This window comes from Haliotis rufescens, unplaced genomic scaffold (genome assembly GCF_023055435.1).
Source record: "Haliotis rufescens isolate VD_foot unplaced genomic scaffold, xgHalRufe1.0.p SCAF_10, whole genome shotgun sequence".
Lineage (NCBI taxonomy): Eukaryota > Metazoa > Mollusca > Gastropoda > Lepetellida > Haliotidae > Haliotis > Haliotis rufescens.
In genome coordinates, this window is record NW_025963780.1 from 27,096,929 (window position 1) to 27,117,306 (window position 20,378).

Consider the following 20,378-nt stretch of genomic DNA (forward strand, 5'->3'; position numbering starts at 1 on the left):
AGTAGTTATAAATACAATAAGTAATACATCATATGGTGATCCAATACAGTAGTGATAAATACAATAAGTAATACATCATATGGCGATACAATACTGTAGTGATTTTTATAATGGGTAATAAATCATATGGTGATCCAATACAGTAGTGATAAATACAATAAGTAATACATCATATGGCGATAAAACACAGTTGTGATAAATATAATAAGTAATAAATCATATGGTGATAAAACACTTTTGTGATAAATATAATAAGTAATAAATCATATTGTGATAAAACACAGTTGTGATAAATATAATAAGTAATAAATCATATGGTGATAAAACACAGTTGTGATGAATACAATAAGTAACAAATCATATGGTGATAAAACACAGTTGTGATAAATATAATAAGTAATTATTCATAATTATGGTGATAAAACACAGTAGTGGTAAATATAATAAGTAATAACACATATGGTGATAAAACACAGTTGTGATAAATATAATAAGTAATAACACACATGGTGATAAAACACAGTTGTGATAAATATAATAAGTAATAATATATTGTGATGAAACACAGTTGTGATAAATATAATAAGTAATAAATCATATGGTGATAAAACACAGTAGTGATAAATACAATAAGTAATACATCATATGGCGATACAATACTGTAGTGATTTTTATAATGGGTAATAAATCATATGGTGATCCAATACAGTAGTGATAAATACAATAAGTAATACATCATATGGCGATAAAACACAGTTGTGATAAATATAATAAGTAATAAATCATATGGTGATAAAACACTTTTGTGATAAATATAATAAGTAATAAATCATATTGTGATAAAACACAGTTGTGATAAATATAATAAGTAATAAATCATATGGTGATAAAACACAGTTGTGATGAATACAATAAGTAACAAATCATATGGTGATAAAACACAGTTGTGATAAATATAATAAGTAATTATTCATAATTATGGTGATAAAACACAGTAGTGGTAAATATAATAAGTAATAACACACATGGTGATAAAACACAGTTGTGATAAATATAATAAGTAATAATATATTGTGATAAAATACAGTTGTGATAAATATAATAAGTAATAAATCATATGGTGATAAAACACAGTTGTGATAAATACAATAAGTAATAAATCATATGGTGATAAAACACATTTGTGATAAATATAATAAGTAATTATTCATAATTATGGTGATAAAACACAGTAGTGGTAAATATAATAAGTAATAACACATATGGTGATAAAACACAGTTGTGATAAATATAATAAGTAATAACACACATGGTGATAAAACACAGTTGTGATAAATATAATAAGTAATTATTCATAATTATGGTGATGAAACACAGTTGTGATAAATACAATAAGTAATAAATCATATGGTGATAAAACACAGTTGTGATAAATATAATAAGTAATTATTCATAATTATGGTGATAAAACACAGTAGTGGTAAATATAATAAGTAATAACACATATGGTGATAAAACACAGTTGTGATAAATATAATAAATAATAAATCATATGGTGATAAAACACAGTTGTGATAAATATAATAAGTAATAAATCATATGGTGATAAAACACAGTTGTGATAAATACAATAAGTAATAACACAAATGGTGATAAAACACAGTTGTGATAAATATAATAAGTAATTATTCATAATTATGGTGATGAAACACAGTAGTGGTAAATATAATAAGTAATAAATCATATGGTTATCCAATACATTAGTGATAAATGAAATGAGTAATAAATCATATGGTGATAAAACACAGTTGTGATAAATATAATAAGTAATAAATCATATGGTTATCCAATACATTAGTGATAAATGAAATAAGTAATATATCATATGGTGATAAAACACAGTAGTGATAAATACAATTAGTCATTAACCATATGGTTATAAACCACACTTGTGATAATACAATAAGCCTTTAATCATATGGTGATTCAAAACTGTAGTGACATACAAAGGGTAATAAATCATAGCGAGTTAAAATCCAATAGAATACAGTAAAAAACGTTTATAACGAACACGCTTATAACGAACTGACGGATATAACGAACTTTATTTTTGGTCCAGGCCATTTGCTGTATAGATGTGTTATATATGCTTATAACGACTTACGGTTATAACCAACTAAAATTAGTGGTCTATTTGAGTTCGTTATAACCGTAGTTTACTGTATTGAAATTCAAAAACGGGTAATACTGGTAAGGAGTCACTGCAAATAAATAACTGAGACGAGAAGAAGGACATTGCTGGCGTATCTCTTAACTAACATAGCCAAAGTTGGTCCTTTTCCTGATCTCAGCTTAGGTCATCCCATCACATTCGCCTGGCCATTTACGTCAACGATAACGCTGGGTGCGCCCTTGGTTAAACCCACTCCCCATATTCCACAGCTGGATCATGTGTGACGTTGAATGTTGACGTGAGTGTTGACGCTGTCTTGAACAATGGACGTAAGTGGCGTGAATTGTAAACAACTATTGGGCTCTTATCTTCATCAAATTGCAGCCTCAGCAAATGACATTCATGGCCTTCACAATCCTCTTTGATAACTCAAATCGAAAGACGCATATCGATCAGTAACGTAAACAATTACCCTGCATGCTAAAAAACAACGCAGCGCACTTATAACAACGTTCAGAAATGTCGGCCTAGCTCCTCAACAGTGGAGCATAATCCCTCCTTAAACTAAGGAGCTAAGAGGTTGCCGGGTGCTATTCCACTGGCACACAGACCGCCTCCGTGGTCTAATGGTAGAGCGTCCGCCCGGAGAGCGGAAGGTCCGGGGTTCGATCCCCAGCCGCGTCATACCAAAAGACGTTAAAAGATGGTACTTGTTGTTACCCTGTCTGGCGCTCGGCATTAAGGGGCTAAAACAAGGACTGGTCGGCTCGGAGTCAGTGTCTGAGTGGGGTATTCATGTTAAACTGCGGCATGGTATCTCAGTGGGCTAGCACTATAAATCGGCATCAGTCCGGACTAGTACAAGCAGCCACACACACATACACGTGCATGCACGTCGCTATATAAGTGCAATAATCTTGGACGCGACGTTAAACCCCATTTCACCTCACCTCACCTCACTGGCACACAAGAGTGAGTGAATTCGACTGAACACAGCTTTGAACCGTATTTCAGGTGTGTAAGCGTGATGTTGGTGAAGACCCCGAAATGATTCTGGTTACCATTTTGGTGACACCTACCTGCAGGGGTATGGTCCTGACAAACCTAGAAACATAATCGGGGCGAAGCAGGCTTTTCACACAAAGGGTGAATCTCGTTCTGGTTATGACTATGATGCTGAATGACAGTTGCTAAAACGTATAACCCAAGTGAGGTTAGGTGAAATGGGGTTTAACGTCGCGTCCAAGATTATTGCACTTATATAGCGACGTGTATGTATGTGTGTGTGTGTGGCTGCTTGTACTAGTCCGGACTGATGCCGATTTATAGTGCTAGTCCACTGAGATACCATGCCGCAGTTTAACATGAATACCCCACTCAGACACAGTATACTGACAACGAGCCGACCAGTCCTTGTTTTAGCCCCTTAATGCCGAGCGCCAGACAGGGTAACAACAAGTACCATCTTTTAACATCTTTTGGTATGACGCGGCTGGGGATCGAACCCCGGACCTTCCGCTCTCCGGGCGGACGCTCTACCATTAGACCACGGAGGCGGTCTATAACCCAAGTATAAACAGAGCGACCAAGTCATTTCCATTATCATAAGACATCTATTGTAGAATTCTGACTATATCATAAGCATGTGTCTATGAATCACTATCAAAAGGTGATACCAGGTGTTCTAGAAAAGGTGAATGTGTCCTGCAACAACAGGTGACACCCTTATCAAACACATGCAATACCAAGTCAAGTGTTCACCTGAGGCCTATGACCCGCTCATGTAGTTCTGAGTTGGTTAGATGGTTTTAAGCATTTTATTCATGGTCCATCATCCTTCTATGATTCTTTAGTACAGTAAACTACGTTTATAACGAACACGCTTATTACGAACTGATTCATATAACGAACTTAATTTTAGTCCCGCCCGTGTGTTGTGTGTATTTTGTATACATGTATATGCTTATAACGAACTATTGTTATTACGAACTAAAGTTAGTCGTCCCTTTGTGTTCGTTATAACCGTAGTTTACTGTATTTGTTTGCATTCTTTCAGCTCCTCCGGATCGTAATTTGAATGAGAGTTATGTGGCTTACTTCAACCTTCCCGATGAGACAAGAGACTCCTATATCAAAAAGGCTGTGCTGTGGTACTACGTTAGACCATCAAGGCAGCAGAAAACGGCGGTTGAGCTGCACATCCGTACATTTAAGCCCCAGGAGGGCAACCCGCCCCGGAAAATATATCTACGATACAAGAAGCTGTTCCCTAAGAGGGCTCGGAACTGGCATCAGTTGGACATTAGAAAGACTGTGCAGGACTGGGTGGACAGACCGTCCCTCAACTATGGATTACAGATGACAGCATTTGACCATAGCATGAGGAACCTAATCGTTACGCCCCCGACGTCCGAGGATGACGCCGGCTATGTGAGTTGACAACCATTTATACTACTCAAAAGAAGTTAAGGACCACCCGAAGCTTTTAAATTACTATTGTTAATCTGCAATGCCATATCAATAATCTCAAGCTACGTGTTCTCAAAAACTTCCAGACACGTGGCCTAATAAACTCCCAGCCAAGTGAGTCTCCATAACCCCCATTCATGCTACAATAACCCCCAGCCACATGACCATTATCCCCCAGTTACGTGAGTCTTTATAACCCCAAGCCACGTGTCTTTATATCCCCCAGCCACGTGAGTCTCTATAACACCAAGCCACGTGAGTCTCTTAAAAAACCTAGCCACGCGAGTCTCTATAACTCCCAGCCACGTGAGTCTCTATAACCCCTAGCCACGTGAATCTCAATAACTCCCAGCCACGTGAGTCTCAATAACCCCTAGCCACGTGAATCTCAATAACTCCCAGCCACGTGGTCTCAATAACCTCCAGCCACGTGAGTATCTATAACCCCCAGCCACGTGGTCTCAATAACCTCCAGCCACATGAGTCTCTATAACCCCGAGACACGTGTGTCTCTATAACCCCCAGCCACGTGGTCCCAATAACCTCCAGCCACATGAGTCTCTATAACCCCCAGACACGTGTGTCTCTATAACCCCCTGCCACGTGGTCTCAATAACCTCCAGCCACGTGAGTATTATAACCTCCAGCCACATGAGTCTCTAAAACCCCCAGCCAAGTGGTCTTAATAACCCCAGTCATGTGGTTTCAATAACCTCCAGCCACATGAGTATCTATAACCTCCAGCTACATGAGTCTCTATAACCCCCAGCCTTGTGAGTCTCTATAACCCCCAACCACGTGAACCTCAATAACCCCCAGACACGTGGTCTCAATAACCTCCAGCCACGTTAGTATCTATAACCTCCAGCCACGCGAATCTCTATAACCCCCAGCCACGTGAGTCTCTATAACCCCCAGCCTCGTGAACCTCAATAACTCCCAGACACGTGGTCTCAATAACCTCCAGCCACGTGAGTATCTATAACCTCCAGCCACGTGAATCTCTATAACCCCCAGCCACGTGAGTCTCTATAACCCCCAACCACGTGAACCTCAATAACCCCCAGACACGTGTGTCTCTATAACCCCCAGCCACGTGGTCTCAATAACCTCCAGCCACATGAGTATTATAACCTCCAGCCACATGAGCCTCTAAAAGCCCCAGCCACGTGGTCTTAATAACCCCAGTCATGTGGTTTCAATAACCTCCAGCCACGTGAGTCTCTATAACCTCCAGCCACATGAGTCTCTATAACCCCCAGCCTTGTGAGTCTCTATAACCCTCAGCCACGTCAGTCGTTATAACCCCCAGCCACGTAAGTCTCTATAACCCCGAGACACGTGAATCTCTATAACCCCCAGCCACGTGAGTCTCTATAACGCCCAGCCACATGAATCTCAATAACCCCCAGCCACTTGAATCTCTATAACCCCCAGCCACGTGAATCTCTAATACCCCCAGCCACGTGAGTCTCAATAACCTCCCAGCCACGTGGTCTCAATAACCCCCCACACGTGGTCTCGATCACCTCCAGACACGTGGTCTCAATAACCCCCGATACGTGGTCTCGATAACCTCCAGACACGTGGTTTTAATAACCCCCAGCCATTTGAGTCTCAATAACCACCAGCCACGTGAGTCTCTATAACCCCCAGCCACATGAATCTCTATAGCCCCCAGTCACGTGAGTCTCTATAACCCCCAGCCACTTGAATCTCAATAACCCCCAGCCACATGAATCTCTATAACACCCAACCATATAATCTCAATAACCCCCAGCCACGTGAGTCTCTATAGCCCCCAGCTTCGTGAGTCTCAATAACCTCCAGCCACATGAGTCTCTATAACCCCCAGACACGTGGTCTCAATAACCTCCAGCTTCGTGAGTCTCTATAACCCCCAGCCACATGAGTCTCTATAACCCCCAGCCTTGTGAGTCTCAATACCCCCAGCCACGTGAATCTCTATAACCCACAGCCACGTGAGTCTCTATAAACCCCAGCCACGTGAGTCTCAATAACCCCCAGCCTTGTGAGTCTCTATGACCCCCCAGCCACGTCAGTCGTTATAACCCCAAGCCACGTAGGTCTCTATAACCCCCAGCCACGTGAATCTCTATAACACCCAGCCTTGTGAGTCTCTATAACCCCCAGCAACGTCAGTCGTTTTAACCCCCAGACACGCAAGTCTCTATAACCCCGAGACACATGAATCTCTATAACCCCCAGCCACGTGAGTCTCTATAACCCCCAGCCATGTGTGTTTCAATAACCCCAGCCACGTGAGTCTCTATAACCCCCAGCCACATTAATCTCCATAACCCCCAGTCACGTGGTCATAATAACCCCAGCCAAGTGAGTCTCCATAACCCCCAGCCGCTTGAGTCTTTATTACCCCCAGCCACGTGAATCTTATAACACCCAGCCATGTGTCTTTATAACCCCAGCCACGTGCGTTTCAATAACCCCCAGCCACGTGGTCACAATAACCACAGCCACGTGGTCACAATAACCCCAGCTACGTGGTCACAATAACCCCCAGCCACGTGGGTTTCCACATCGGAGCAATGTCTGTCTCCATTACCCTCCCCCCACGTCGGTGTGTCGGGGCAGTGACTGCCTTATGTTCGGTCATGGGTTCGAATCCTAGATTTCCCCGATCGTGATTCTTAGTGTGGCGGCCCAATACCCGTACATCCGTCTTCAGAGATCCGGGGTTGAATAGGTCTTCAGCAACCCATGCTTGCCGTAAAAGGCGACTATGCTTGTCGTAAAAGGCGACTGACAGGATCGTGTTGTCAGGCTCGCTGACTTGGTTGATGCATGTCACCGATCCCAATTGCGTGGATCGATGCTCATGATATCAATCACCGGATTGTCTGATCCAGACTCGATTATTTACAGACCGCCGTCATATAGCTGGAATATTGCTGAGTGCGGCGCTAAACAACAAACAAACATCTGTCTTCAGGTCATTGAGAGAAAGGTGAAGAGTGTTCCATTACAAATGTTATTTTAATTATTATTTAAAATGACACAGTACGTTCTATGCAACTCTTGGAGTAGACATTCCTTTTACTCAAAACCTGAAATACTTTGCTTATCCCTATCATATGCAATAAACTGAGTGCAACGATCCAGGTTCGCCCTGATTATAATCCTTCGTCTGTCAGCACTATACTCGAGTTCGTGGATTTTCCCAAAGTGTTAAACGTCTACGAACCGACTTGGAGAATTTACTACCATTGCAATAGGCTGAAACGCCATCACATTATTGTTAAGAGAAGCGTTAAACACATTTATTTTTTTATTTATTTTTTATCATTGTTATTATTATTATTATTATTATTATTATTATTATTATTATTATTATTATTTACAGATTATTAGGGGGGTGTTTTTAAATGCAGTAAAAAGGGTTTGGGTAATCCTAGCACAGTCAGGCTGGTTAGGCTCATCATCAGGTCATGTCCCTTGCCCCCTCTACACGCAACCCACACAGCGAATTGGACTTCTCCCAGGAAGCGCTGCCTGGTCAAACCAACCCAGAACTTTTCGGAGAATGTGAAGACTCCCCAACACTGCTGCCTTCTGCGTTACCCAGATTGGCAGAAGGGCTGTATCCCTGGTAGCAAAAACGGGTACTCTCCCAATGTCAGTCAACAGATTGGGAGGTACCAAACCTAAGGCACCGAGAACAATGGGGAGTCGGACAACTTGATACTTGGGTGCAAGTGTGACATTTCGAAAGCGAGGTCCGCATACTTGCCATGTTTTTCCCGAAACTTGTCAATCACATTAGTGTCAAAGGGGAGAGAAAATTCCATGATATAAATGATGTCATTGGATTTATGAAAAAGGACCAGATCAGGTTTGTTGGCCTGGATACGTCTAAGGCTGTAAATGGGCCTATTCCAAAGGATTTTGTATTTATCATTTTTCCATGACGCCCTCTACATATTCCGGGTCGTACCATGGGTTTGACATCTGTGTCGAAACCACAAGCATGGCGAAGACAGTAATAAAAAGATCGAGCTACACCATCATGTCGTTTAAGATACTGTGTTTGTGCCAAAGTTGGGCACCCACTCACAATGTGATGTGTTAGCAGTCTCATTAAATTCATTACATGATCTACATTTCATATTTACATTTTGATGCAAAATCACACATTCACGGTTTCGAGTGGGAAGTGACTGGTCCTGAGCAGCGAACAGAACGCCTTCTGTTTCACTTTTCAGGCCAGCCGACCTCATCCAGGCGAAGGACTCTGCAGGGATGCTGATCTTTTCAACTCACTGCACATAAACTCGATGCAGTGGTCGTTCAGATACCTCTCCTTGAAAAACTGAGTCTGGGCCGACTTGATATGGCACTTCGCTTGGTTGACACTCATTTCTGTACCGTCGAGCAGTACAAAACCATCAACAAAATCAACACCGACATTGAGATATGTCCCACATCCTTGGCTCGTTTTATAACACTGTGGAATGCCTTGTTTTCATCATGAGCCTTGAAATGCTTCACAAGAGGATCATCAGACAAATACATCTGTGCAAAAGTGCACAAAGCAATTCTATCATGAATAGCCTCCACATTAATCAAACCACGCCCTCCCATCATCATTGATAAATATAAGCGATTGAGGGAAGAGCGAGGGTGGCTGTGATCTAGTCTGCCATGATTCTTCGTGTGAGGGTGTCAGTACCCTGAATTTCTTGTTTCGTCCAATCAACAACACCAAAAGAATACGAAAGGACGGGCACAGCATAAGTATTTGTGGCTTTGACTTTATTGCGAGCGTTCAGCTCTGAACTCCAGATTTTCTTAAGTCTACATTTGTACTCTGCCCGAAGTTTGCCCTTGATATGGGCAATCTGGAGTTTGTCCCTAATCTGCATCCCTAAGTACGTATGGGCCTGACCTTCCACAAGATGGTCAATAACTCCTCCTCCAAGTAAACTGACTGATCCTCCCTCTTCTACCTTGCCACGTTTCAGATGAAAAATGTTGCATTTGTCGAGTCCAAAGGTCATGCCGGTGTCATTAAAAAAGGACTCGACAAGCAGAATCTGTTTTTCTTAGTGTAGATCCTCCATTGGCGATAAGTTCAAGGTCATCCATTGAAAGGAGGTGAGTAAGGGGTGTTGGGGATCTGTGCTTAGGAGGTCCCGGATGATAACCTTCCTCTTTGCTGAGCAAAAAGCTTAAAGGATTTAGTGACAAACAGAAAAGCAAAGGGCTAAAAGAATCGCCCTGAAATATTCCTCTTCTGAAAGAAATAGGTTCCTAAGTCACCACCTGCCCCTGCGAATACATCTCAAGTTGAGTTGACCAACAATTCATTAAAGACTTGAGTAAAACAAGTAGTCGCTCGGGGAGGTCAATACGTTCCAGTGACCTCAAAATCCATTCGTGAGGTACAGAATCATGAGCTTTTCTGTAGTCTATCCAACACATTGAGAGGTTACGGTGGTAAGTTTTAGCCTCTTCAAGGATCATTTTCTGAACTAGTAGTTGATCCTTACAACCCCAACATCCCTTTCTGTCTCCTTTCTGCTCCATGTAAATAATGTCATTGGATGCGCAGTATGATGACACAATATCTGTAAGACATCCTGTAAATATTGTGTATTGTGTATTCAGACAAGTAATAGGGCGGACGATTTTGGGGTCAGTCAAATCACCTTTCTTTGGAAGAAGTATTGTTCGATCCTTGCACAACCAAGGCGGAACATCCCCTGTATCCACAAGAGAATTAAAACAGTGACGTAATAGTGTTTGGACACAAGGAAACAGTTTCCAAAACCGGTTTCGAATACCATCAGGTCCTGGCGCCGTATTAGATTTGGACTTTTTAATGACATTTTTCAGGCAATCAGGTGTAATGAAACACAACCAATGGTGATTTTATTTTTTCGTGTACACGGTCATTATATTCCTCTACCCATGGTTCCTCGAGGTTACAGTTGCCGGGTATAGACCACAACTGTTTCCAAAACTTTTCACTGGAATCCATGGTGGGTCTTATCTCATCACTGCCATTGGGTGTATTTAGTTGCCTGTAAAATCTTTTTTCATTAGATTTAAATAATTTGTTTTGTCTGATGAAATTATTATTCTTGTCCCACTATTTTTTCTTTCTTTAGTAGTAGTAGTAGTAGTAGTAGTAGTAGTGGTAGTAGTAGTAGTAGTAGTAGTAGTAGTAGTAGTAGTAGTAGTAGTAGTGTTATTATTATGTACAGATTAAATGTTTTAAAATGCAGCAAAGAGGGTTTGGGTAATCCTGGCACAGTCAGGCTGGTTAGGCTCATCATCAGCTCAGGTCCCTTGTCCCCTCTACACGCAGCCCACACTGCGAATGGGACTTCTCTAAGGAAGCGCTGCCTAGTCAAACCCACCAAGAACTTTTCGGAGAATGTGAAGACTCCCCAACACTGCTGCCTTCTGCTTTACCCAGATTGTCAGAAGGGCTGTATTCCTGGTAGCAAACACGGGTACTCTTCCAATATCAGTCAACAGATTGGGAGGTACCAAACCTAACAATGGGGAGTCGGACAACTTGGTACTTGGGATGCAAACGTGACATTTCGAAAGCGAGATCCGCATATTTTCCATGTTTTTCCTGAATCTTGTCAATAACATTGGTGTCAAAAGGGAATGAAAATTCAATAATATAAATGACCTCATTGCATTTATCAAAAAGGACAAGATCGGGTTTGTTGACCTGGATTTTTTTAAATTTATCATTATTATTATTATTATTATTATTATTATTATTATTATTATTGGTAATATAATACTTGATAAATAGTAAACGGTTGATTAATATATCACTGACGCTTTCCATTTCAATCAGCGTTTGCTATACATTTAATCGGGAGTGTGAACAGATTTCACACAATCTTACACAGTGTAGTTTCACGTGAACAACTGGCTTGCCTTTGCATGTGTTTGTGAAGGGTACGGCTGGTGATTCAGGATACGCTAACCGTTTTTCACGAAAACCTGCTATCATCACTATTTGATAGTGATTCATAATCGCATGCTTATGATATAATCGGAGTTGTACAATGAATTCTGCTTTAAGTAGAAATTTCTTATTGTGAAAAGGGTTTTGTCGCTTTTCTCATTCACACGCATTTTATATTTAGAAGCTTGAGAAATGATTTGGCTAAACCTTCTTCAGAAAGAAACGAAACCGTTCCAAATTGTATACGTTTCCCAAACACTGGCAAGGTGTGTATGTGGAACATTGGCCTCCTGACTTCTTTTCCTGTGTTTATAGATAGACTCGACTCAGAGCATGAAAGATAAATACGTGCTGTTATTAGTTAAAGTACTCTTAAAAGCTTTAAACATGAACTAGACCTTCGCTTCATGTGACCTAGAGAGGAAATTATTTCTAGACAACGAGTTCTATATATAACCAACCCCGTACGGAGATAAGTGATTTATTTTAGTTCCCTTACAGAGTAACCTTTTAAGGGTTATCATACGAGCCAAGGAGTAAGGGAACTTCCACCTGTCTTCACAATACACGCTACAATAACTTTTAAAAAGTCTTGATTACGCTAATTTGAGTACGAGATACCATAATTAACAAACAAGCTTTGTTGATTAAATCATTTAATATATATCAAGATACGATTACAGTGAGCCTCTGTCTTGAGAAGTTTTTAAATCTACATTTGAAAATCTCTTGAAGTATTTATCTTGTAAAGTACATTTATGAATAAAGAAATTACAAATGATTCAGTGTCATTTGATTGGCGAACCAAGCACATTTTCTTTTTCGTTTATACGCCTACTGACGGACTACTGTTTCGTGACTGGCTGTTAATAGAATGGGCGTGGCTTGTCTTGCATTAATGGGCTTAACGATGTTACTGATTTCGTATTGTGTGTTAATTGTTTGTTGGTTGGTATTTGTAAGAATTGAATTCAGTAAGTGTTTACATTTATAGATTTATAAACGTAAAAGCCGGAGTCACATTTGGCGTAAATCAACTTCGCGGATGTACGCAGTATGCACACCGGTTTTCAGGTCTTTTCTTCCACAAAGGCCAAAAATAACACATTCGAAACCACATGTGTTTAACCAACAGAGGTTTTGACAAAACCTGTGATCGAGGGCTCGAAACCGTTCGCCTTGATTATGCTTCTTGGTTTGGCAGCACCTTACACTTGTTCATGGGTCTCACCAAATTGGAAAACGTCAAAGACGTGGATGACTTAAGGCTTTCTCCAGCATCAAGCTGACACGCCGTGATATAACTGAAATATGGTTCAAAACGGTGTTTAACCAAACTGTCACCCCCTCGTGACTATGTACCAAATGTACGACAAACTGGTTCAGAATTCGTTTAAAATATATATTAAGCATACCATGTCCATATCAGTTCCAGGGAAATATCAGTGGCCCTTAAACGTTTTTCAGTGAATATAATCGGATGCAGAGTGCGTGGAAACACACTGCACCTTCAGCTAAACACTTACCCGTTAGTCCCATGAAGATGTCAGGTTAGAATTGGTCTTCAGCAACCCTTGCTTGTCGTAAGAGGCGACTAACGGGATCGGGCGGTCAGGCTCACTGACTTGGTTGATGGATGGCATTGTATCCCACGCGTCGATCGATGATCACGACGTCAATCACTGGATTGTCTGGTCCAGATTCGATTATTTACAGCCCGCAGTTACATAGCGTGAATATCGCTGAGTGCAAAGTGCAAACAACAAACAAACTTAACCGTTAAACTCCCTGACAGTGGTTGACTTACTGCAAACATACGGGCAGTGTAGACAAATTCAGGTGATTCGACTAGGCTTCCTGGTTTGGTGATGATGTCACGAGGGTACGTGAGCCATAGTATCATAGTTTGTCCATAATTGGTCTCTTATCCAATCTACCACATGAACTATTTAACCGAATCCTTTGTAATTAGGCCCATTTAGAAAAAGGGTACTAGTTTACAAACTGATCATAATAATTCTGCTATTTAGGCTATCACGATTATTGTATTATATATTTCGCAAGAGAACAGTTTTTTGTGAACTAATATTATGGTTTTGTTACTTGTACAGCATTTTTTAAGGTGCGGTCATTGAAAAATGTACGCCTTGAACATGATGTACTATTAGGGCAAATATGAATAAACTCTCTCTCCCTCTCTCTATCTCTCTCACATCCCCTTCTATTTTTTTTAAACAGTTCAATAAAAACGTTCAAGGGTTTGAGTCAACTCTGCTCACCAAATTCAAAATGTCGGCAACGTGTGTCTTTTGTAAAGATTCCGAAACTTCCAAGAACTTCCTTTTTCATCGCGCTAATATCAAACAAGACATATTCATCAATTCATATTTTTTCAGTGCACTGTCAAGTAATATGTCAAGTATCCTCCGCTTCAAACGCCCACAACACAGCATGGATAACCGGAAATGCCTTCATTTCGCAAAGAAAACCTCTCTGAAGCTACAAGTTCAAAGATGCCAGTTCAGCTGTTTTTAGACTTTATTGATCATGACATTCATTCGCTGAAGAGCACGTATTCTGTGGCTTAGCATGCACTGTTAGTACTTTTAATTACACATCTGTCAAAGGCAATTGGTTCCTGTTCTATAGAGTGCCTATTTTAGACTTTGATGAGGAAAGTATGAAACGATCGGCCTTGGTATTGAGCTGCACAGGGATACGTGCTACAATATAGAAAGTACAGGAATATAAACGATGCATATGCCTGCAGTTGCGACGTGGTTTAAAGATAAATATCTGCTATTTCCAAACCAAATGAGGTATAAGAGCTGGTCACCATTTTGGAGCCGCATGTGCCACGTTTAAGGGATTGCAAACGTACGCTTCATAAATATGGAAGGCCACTTTCATGATTTAAAATAAAATGAATAATAAAAATGGTTATTAGTTAGATGTGATCTATAGTTAAAGGTAGTAGCTAATAAATATAAGCCATAAAAGACATTGTTCATTGTAAGATTTCGACTGTATCATGAGCATGTGCTTATGAATCACTATCAAATAGTGATGAAACCGCGAAAAAGGTATCTTGTCCCACCAGTTGCACCTGTCACAAACACATGCAAAGGCATGTCAATTGTTTATCTGACAAACACACGGGAACATGTGGTACAAGTCAAAATAGGAAATTACATCGGAGATCATTTTGGTTACTGATGAATCAAATTTGAAAATGACATACTAAAACTTTTTGAACGCTTTGCTGAGGCCTTGAATGTTGTAACCTTGATCAAACAACTTTTGCGCAAGAGTCGTATTCGCTCTTTGAAGTCTTAGCAGAAAGAGCACGTTCGATTGTACGTCATGAAGTGTGAAATGTAGACACCAAAGGCTAAAGCTGCTGAAAGTTGACAATTGGAAGTCATCCCCCTTTTCATACAGTTTTGTAGAGAGGTTTTTTGTCACTATGAATCTATATCATAGATCTAAACATGAAACAGACGAGGCGGTCTCACGGGTCCCCTTTATTTCTAGTTAAGGTGGGTAAATAAGGGGAAGAGAGCTGGCTATTTGATGGTTAATGAAACATGTCCACAAGCATCACAAACAGTTTCATCACATTTTACTCATAAAAATGTTTGCGAGATTTCTCTCATCTTTCATTGATGAACTTCAACTTTCATTTCCACTGTTCACCTTCATACCACTGGCGTAAATATAAATCGTCAAACCCAGAGAATACATTCATCACCACTCGCCCCTTTCCGTAACCTGCAAGAAGACTCGTCCCCCTATCGATGAATGTTATGTGCGAAAATACGACAAACCAATCAGAATGCGCGTATGATTTCAAGTTCTTTGTCAAAGAATCCCTCAGAAATAATATTTGATTTTACATGTGTCTTGCATCTAAAAATATACCCAAGACACAGTTAAATGTGTTCAAACATACTGTATAAGTCCGCATGTCCAGATCTGCTTTAAATTGTATCTTAAATATATATAATATACGGGGAAATATGTGTGAACCATTACACAACGAGTTGACAATTGTTTTAGGTATGCCCGTTTGCGCCAAGACGGAACCCGGTTGCAAAAATGGCCACGAGAGGGGCACGAGTCGCTATTCGGCTTGTCCCGGAATAACAAGAGTTGGTCACGAATGCCAGAGAATAGTCAGTCTGGATTATTCTCCGAAACAAACTGCATTTGGCGTAAAATGCAAACTAGTCCTGACTATTCTATGAATGGATCACTGAAAAGTACCGATGACACCGGCTGTTCGCGAAACATGCTCAGATACATGCACGTCAGAACCACATTCAGTTGGTTATTTGGTTGGTTGGTTGGTTGGTTGGTTGGCTGGTTGTTTAATATTCCAGCTATATGACGGCGGTCTGTAAATAATCAAGTCTGGACCAGACAATCCAGTTGTTGATATCATGAGCATCGATCCACGCAATGGGGATCGGTGACATGCATCAACCAAGTCAGCGAGCCTGACCACCCGATCCCGTTAGTCGCCTCTTACGACAAGCATAGTCGCCTTCTACGGCAAGCATGGGTTGTTGAAGACCTATTCTACCCCGGATCTTCACGGGTCACCACATTCAGTATTGTGTTCTGTCAATATGCCTTATTTGACAACATTGTTCGACATTCTCAGAACCCTTAGATGTTAACTCTCTGACAATCCACCGGCCTTCATTAGATCGGTCCAGGGTTAGGGCTTAATTGGATTAACTCTGCTTAATGTGCATCTCCCTTGGAAGAACTGTTGTAAAATTTGATTATGTCCATTTAGCCATCACTCGTTCCTACAACAGTTTGTAAAAAGTAACCCTTAGCTGGGTAATTTTGTGTCAAATTAAATTGGTTCAGTGAAGATTGGGTTAAGTAAAGAATTTGCACCAACATGACCCCTACCATGTTTGAAATGTTGTAAATTTGTGCCGAAATAAAGATAATTTTCAGAGATAGCAAGTTTAAGATATCCATCAGCAGTTGTGTGCTATGCGAAAAAATAATTAAAGTTTTAAAAGTTTTAAATCAAATTATATTTTTAAAAACCAAACTATGTAGAAGTATTGTTTGAGTGCTAAGCGCCAATGCAGGATATTTTGTGGATACAACATCGCCATATTAAGATACTTTCAATAACAAATCAAACACATGATAAATCATCTAAGCGGTATCTATATGAAATCATATATATTGCTATATAAATGTCACCTACCATAATCATTTTGATGAAATTTCATATCATTTGGCGAAACAAAACAGACAACAAAACCCACATGTTCATCTAAACAATCTCTGTGATTTTTTTACAGTCAGAAAAGTTTTATTCGTAGTTCAGGCCTCAAAACCCATAGGGGGGCACGGGTGGCCCAGTCGTCTAAGGCGCCGCAATTCACTGTGCAGAGTTGCGTCCCTTGGACATGCCAAAAACCCATGATTGTGGGTTCGAATCCCGGTTCGCCCCGATTATGTTTCTAGGTTTGTCAGCACCATACCCGTGCTCGTGGGTTTCACCGAAGTGGTAAACATCTGAGACCTGCATCACTTCGGGCTTTCCTCCTACATTAAGCTGACATGCCGTGATATAACTGGATTACTGTTAAAAGCGGTGTTAAACCCAACTCACTCACGCTATCAAAACCCATAGCACATATAGTTACAAATGTGTAACAAGAGACTATGTGTGAGACTGACAAAGAGTTTAGAATTTTGAACGTATTTTGAATACACATTTGATATATTTGGAGGATTTAATAAAATAATCTAAATCAGAGACTGAATAGATACATCTAATGCTGCGGTACATGGTGTGCCTCCTGTGTGGGAGTAGCACATCTGTCATGCTGTCATAAAACACAGTTATAGAAAAATGTTGTTTTCCTCTTCGAGCACTTTACATATTTTTCATAATGCATCATCAGTAGTTAACTCGCATAGCCGTTTGTTACTTTCTGGATGCCCAAGCTATTGCGCCATCTTCTAAATTTGGTTCTTGTTCTTCCAGGAACCCATGATTGAACTGAAGACGGTAAAACGGAATTATAAACGAGTGAGAAGAAGCGCCATCCGCTGTTCCGCCAACTCCACCGAACCTCGTTGCTGCCGCTACCCTCTCCGCGTCAACTTCGTCGACTTTGGGTGGGACTGGGTAATCGCCCCACGGGACTATGCCGCGGATTACTGTTCAGGAGAGTGCCGTTATGTGATGCAGGACGAGAACCATCACAGTTACCTGCAGCAGCAAGCGGGTTCCACCGGCCCATGTTGCACGCCGACCATGATGTCGCCCCTCTCCATGCTATACTTCGACCACGACCACAATATTCTGTTTACAAATCTCCAAGAAATGAAAGTGGAAAGGTGCGGTTGTGCTTGATTCGGACTGTATTGCTGACAAAGAGAACAGGTGTGGCATTGCATGATTAAAGGTCTACCGAAGTCCTCGTCTTTCGCCATCGGTTTTGCAATCCCAATACGGCGCAAGAAAATGATGAGGAGAAGGTTACTGAGCGGAGATATTTGGCGCCATTTGATGGATGACTATCCATCTGCCCTTAATAAAACTGACTGTGCTTTTGCACAATTACCATAGCTGTGAAAACTCCTTTTCTGAGGCTTAGTTTAGGAAGCAATAGAGAAAAGCTTGTTATTAATGATCGAAGCAGCCCACCATTGCTCGGTCTGAATACCATTGCTTCTGAAGCTATTACCATACGTTTATGAGTGGATTAGAAGCCTTTCCTGGTGCTCGTGGCACCGCTGTAATCTGATAAGGCTATTATCCATCGACCTTCTGCACACATAATTGTGGGTTAAGCACACGTCCGTCTTCTATTCCTCTCGGCCAGTTCGAACTAATGACCGCACTTATGCGAGTCCGTTTTAGTAACAATATGTGATACGTGATTCTCAACTAGAGTTCTCATGATAGGGATTCCCGTAATCTGCGTTAGATATATAACTCCTGTTTGAGTCATGTCTGTATTAGCAGTACCATAACTTGTATTTAAATTTGTATCTTTGAAACAACGATTGTAACAAAAGAAGGATGTATTCATATAATACCGTTGTAGAGGTATTGGACACTCTTTAACTTGGAAAACCTTTACAAATATGTATTCAGATAAACTAAAAGTCTACTAGATATGTAGTTACCATAAACATCCCTTGAGGAACAAGTTGCAAATATATGAATGTATTGTGTATCTTCGTCTGTAAAGATCGTCGTGACATTAAATATGAAGCCTTAAGAAAGGAATGCAATGATATTAGCATACACATGTTGCTAGAAGCGGTGAATCTGTGTTGATTTAGAATTGTTTATTTCATATGAGAATGTACAAATCCAAACGACAAAACTGTATATATGTTTGCGATTAGAATATGTTGGGACGTAAAGACACAATATATAATGATCAAATGAAACTATTTTATCTGTTTCCTATTGTTTAATGATATAATTTTCCAGTATATATTCTGTATCTTGTAAATTGACTTACATCTAAATATATGTCATATATTTGCCTAACAATGCAACGAAAAAACAAAACAAAACAACGAAAAGTTCCCCCAGTAGGAAAACATAAGAACTATGACGGTGTAAGTAAGAAAACGCACAGCTTTATGGAACAACTACTTGTTTATTGTATGTAAAGACGTTTCGATGTATATTTTTACACCGTTATCATTGGTTTGTTGGTTGGTTGGTTTGTTGTTTAACGCCGCACTAAGCAGTATTCCAGCTATATGACGGCGGTCTGTAAATAATCGAGTCTGGACCAGACAATCCAGTGATTTATATCATGAACATCGATCCACGCAATTGGGATCGATGACATGCATCAACCAAATCAGCGAGCCTGACCACCCGATCCCGTTAGTCGCCCCTTACGACAAGCATAGTCGCCTTTACGGCAAGCATGGGTTGCTGAAGACCTATTCTACCCCGGATCTTCACGGGTCACACCGTTATCAAGCTGGAGTGACTACAACCACGTGATGAGAGGTATCTATGCATGGCTTGATGTGATAAGCAGCATATTAACACTGACAACAATGGAAATAGATAACAAGTAGCATACAGATAATACCGGTTGTTGTCAATGTTATTCCGCTGTTTAACACAACATGTCATGCATATACCTCTCTCTACTTGGTTGTGGGGCGGTCGAGTAGCTTAGTGGTTAAAGCGTTCGCTCGTCACGCCGAAGACCCGGGTTCGATTCCCGACATGGGTACAATGTGTGAAGAACATTTCTGGTGTCCCCCGCCGTGATATTGCTGGAATATTGCTAAAAGTGGCGTAAAACAATATTGACTCACTTTACTTGGTGGTAGTCACTCCAGCTTGATAACGGTGTAAGAATCTACGTCGAAACGTCGCTGTATGCCATAAACGAGAAATTGTTATCCATAAAGTTTACGTTTTCTCACATTCTCACCTATTTCTAGACTGCCAATCAAACAGTTATAACGGTATAATTTGTGACAAGCTAACGTTCAGAGTATGACCAAGATCACAACCTTGTCTTTCAGCTTGTGGCATTATATCCTACGCCAATGAAACATGCCTTTAACATCTGACTAAATGAAATACATGCTTGATCTTATGCAGTGTGAAAATACTGGAGTAATTTGTAATAGCTTTTTGTTTGGTTAAATGACTCCCATAGAACATTTTCGTAATGAATGGATATTCTGAATTATTGTCAACGGTATTTGCATGTCCATGTACTATATTTG

At 40.4% G+C, this 20,378-nt stretch overlaps 1 protein-coding gene across 1 annotated transcript in view; it reads left to right on the forward strand.

The window, feature by feature from the left end:
* The window catches only part of LOC124144345 (growth/differentiation factor 8-like), a 31,381-nt gene extending 11,963 nt beyond the window's left edge, over positions 1-19,418 (forward strand). The window contains exons 2-3 of the mRNA XM_046513713.2: positions 4,230-4,603; positions 17,641-19,418. Of these exons, the coding sequence (XP_046369669.1) occupies positions 4,230-4,603; positions 17,641-18,012 (746 nt within the window). The 3' untranslated portion in view covers positions 18,013-19,418. The remainder of the gene's footprint in view (positions 1-4,229; positions 4,604-17,640) is intronic.
* The last annotated feature ends 960 nt before the right edge of the window (positions 19,419-20,378 follow it).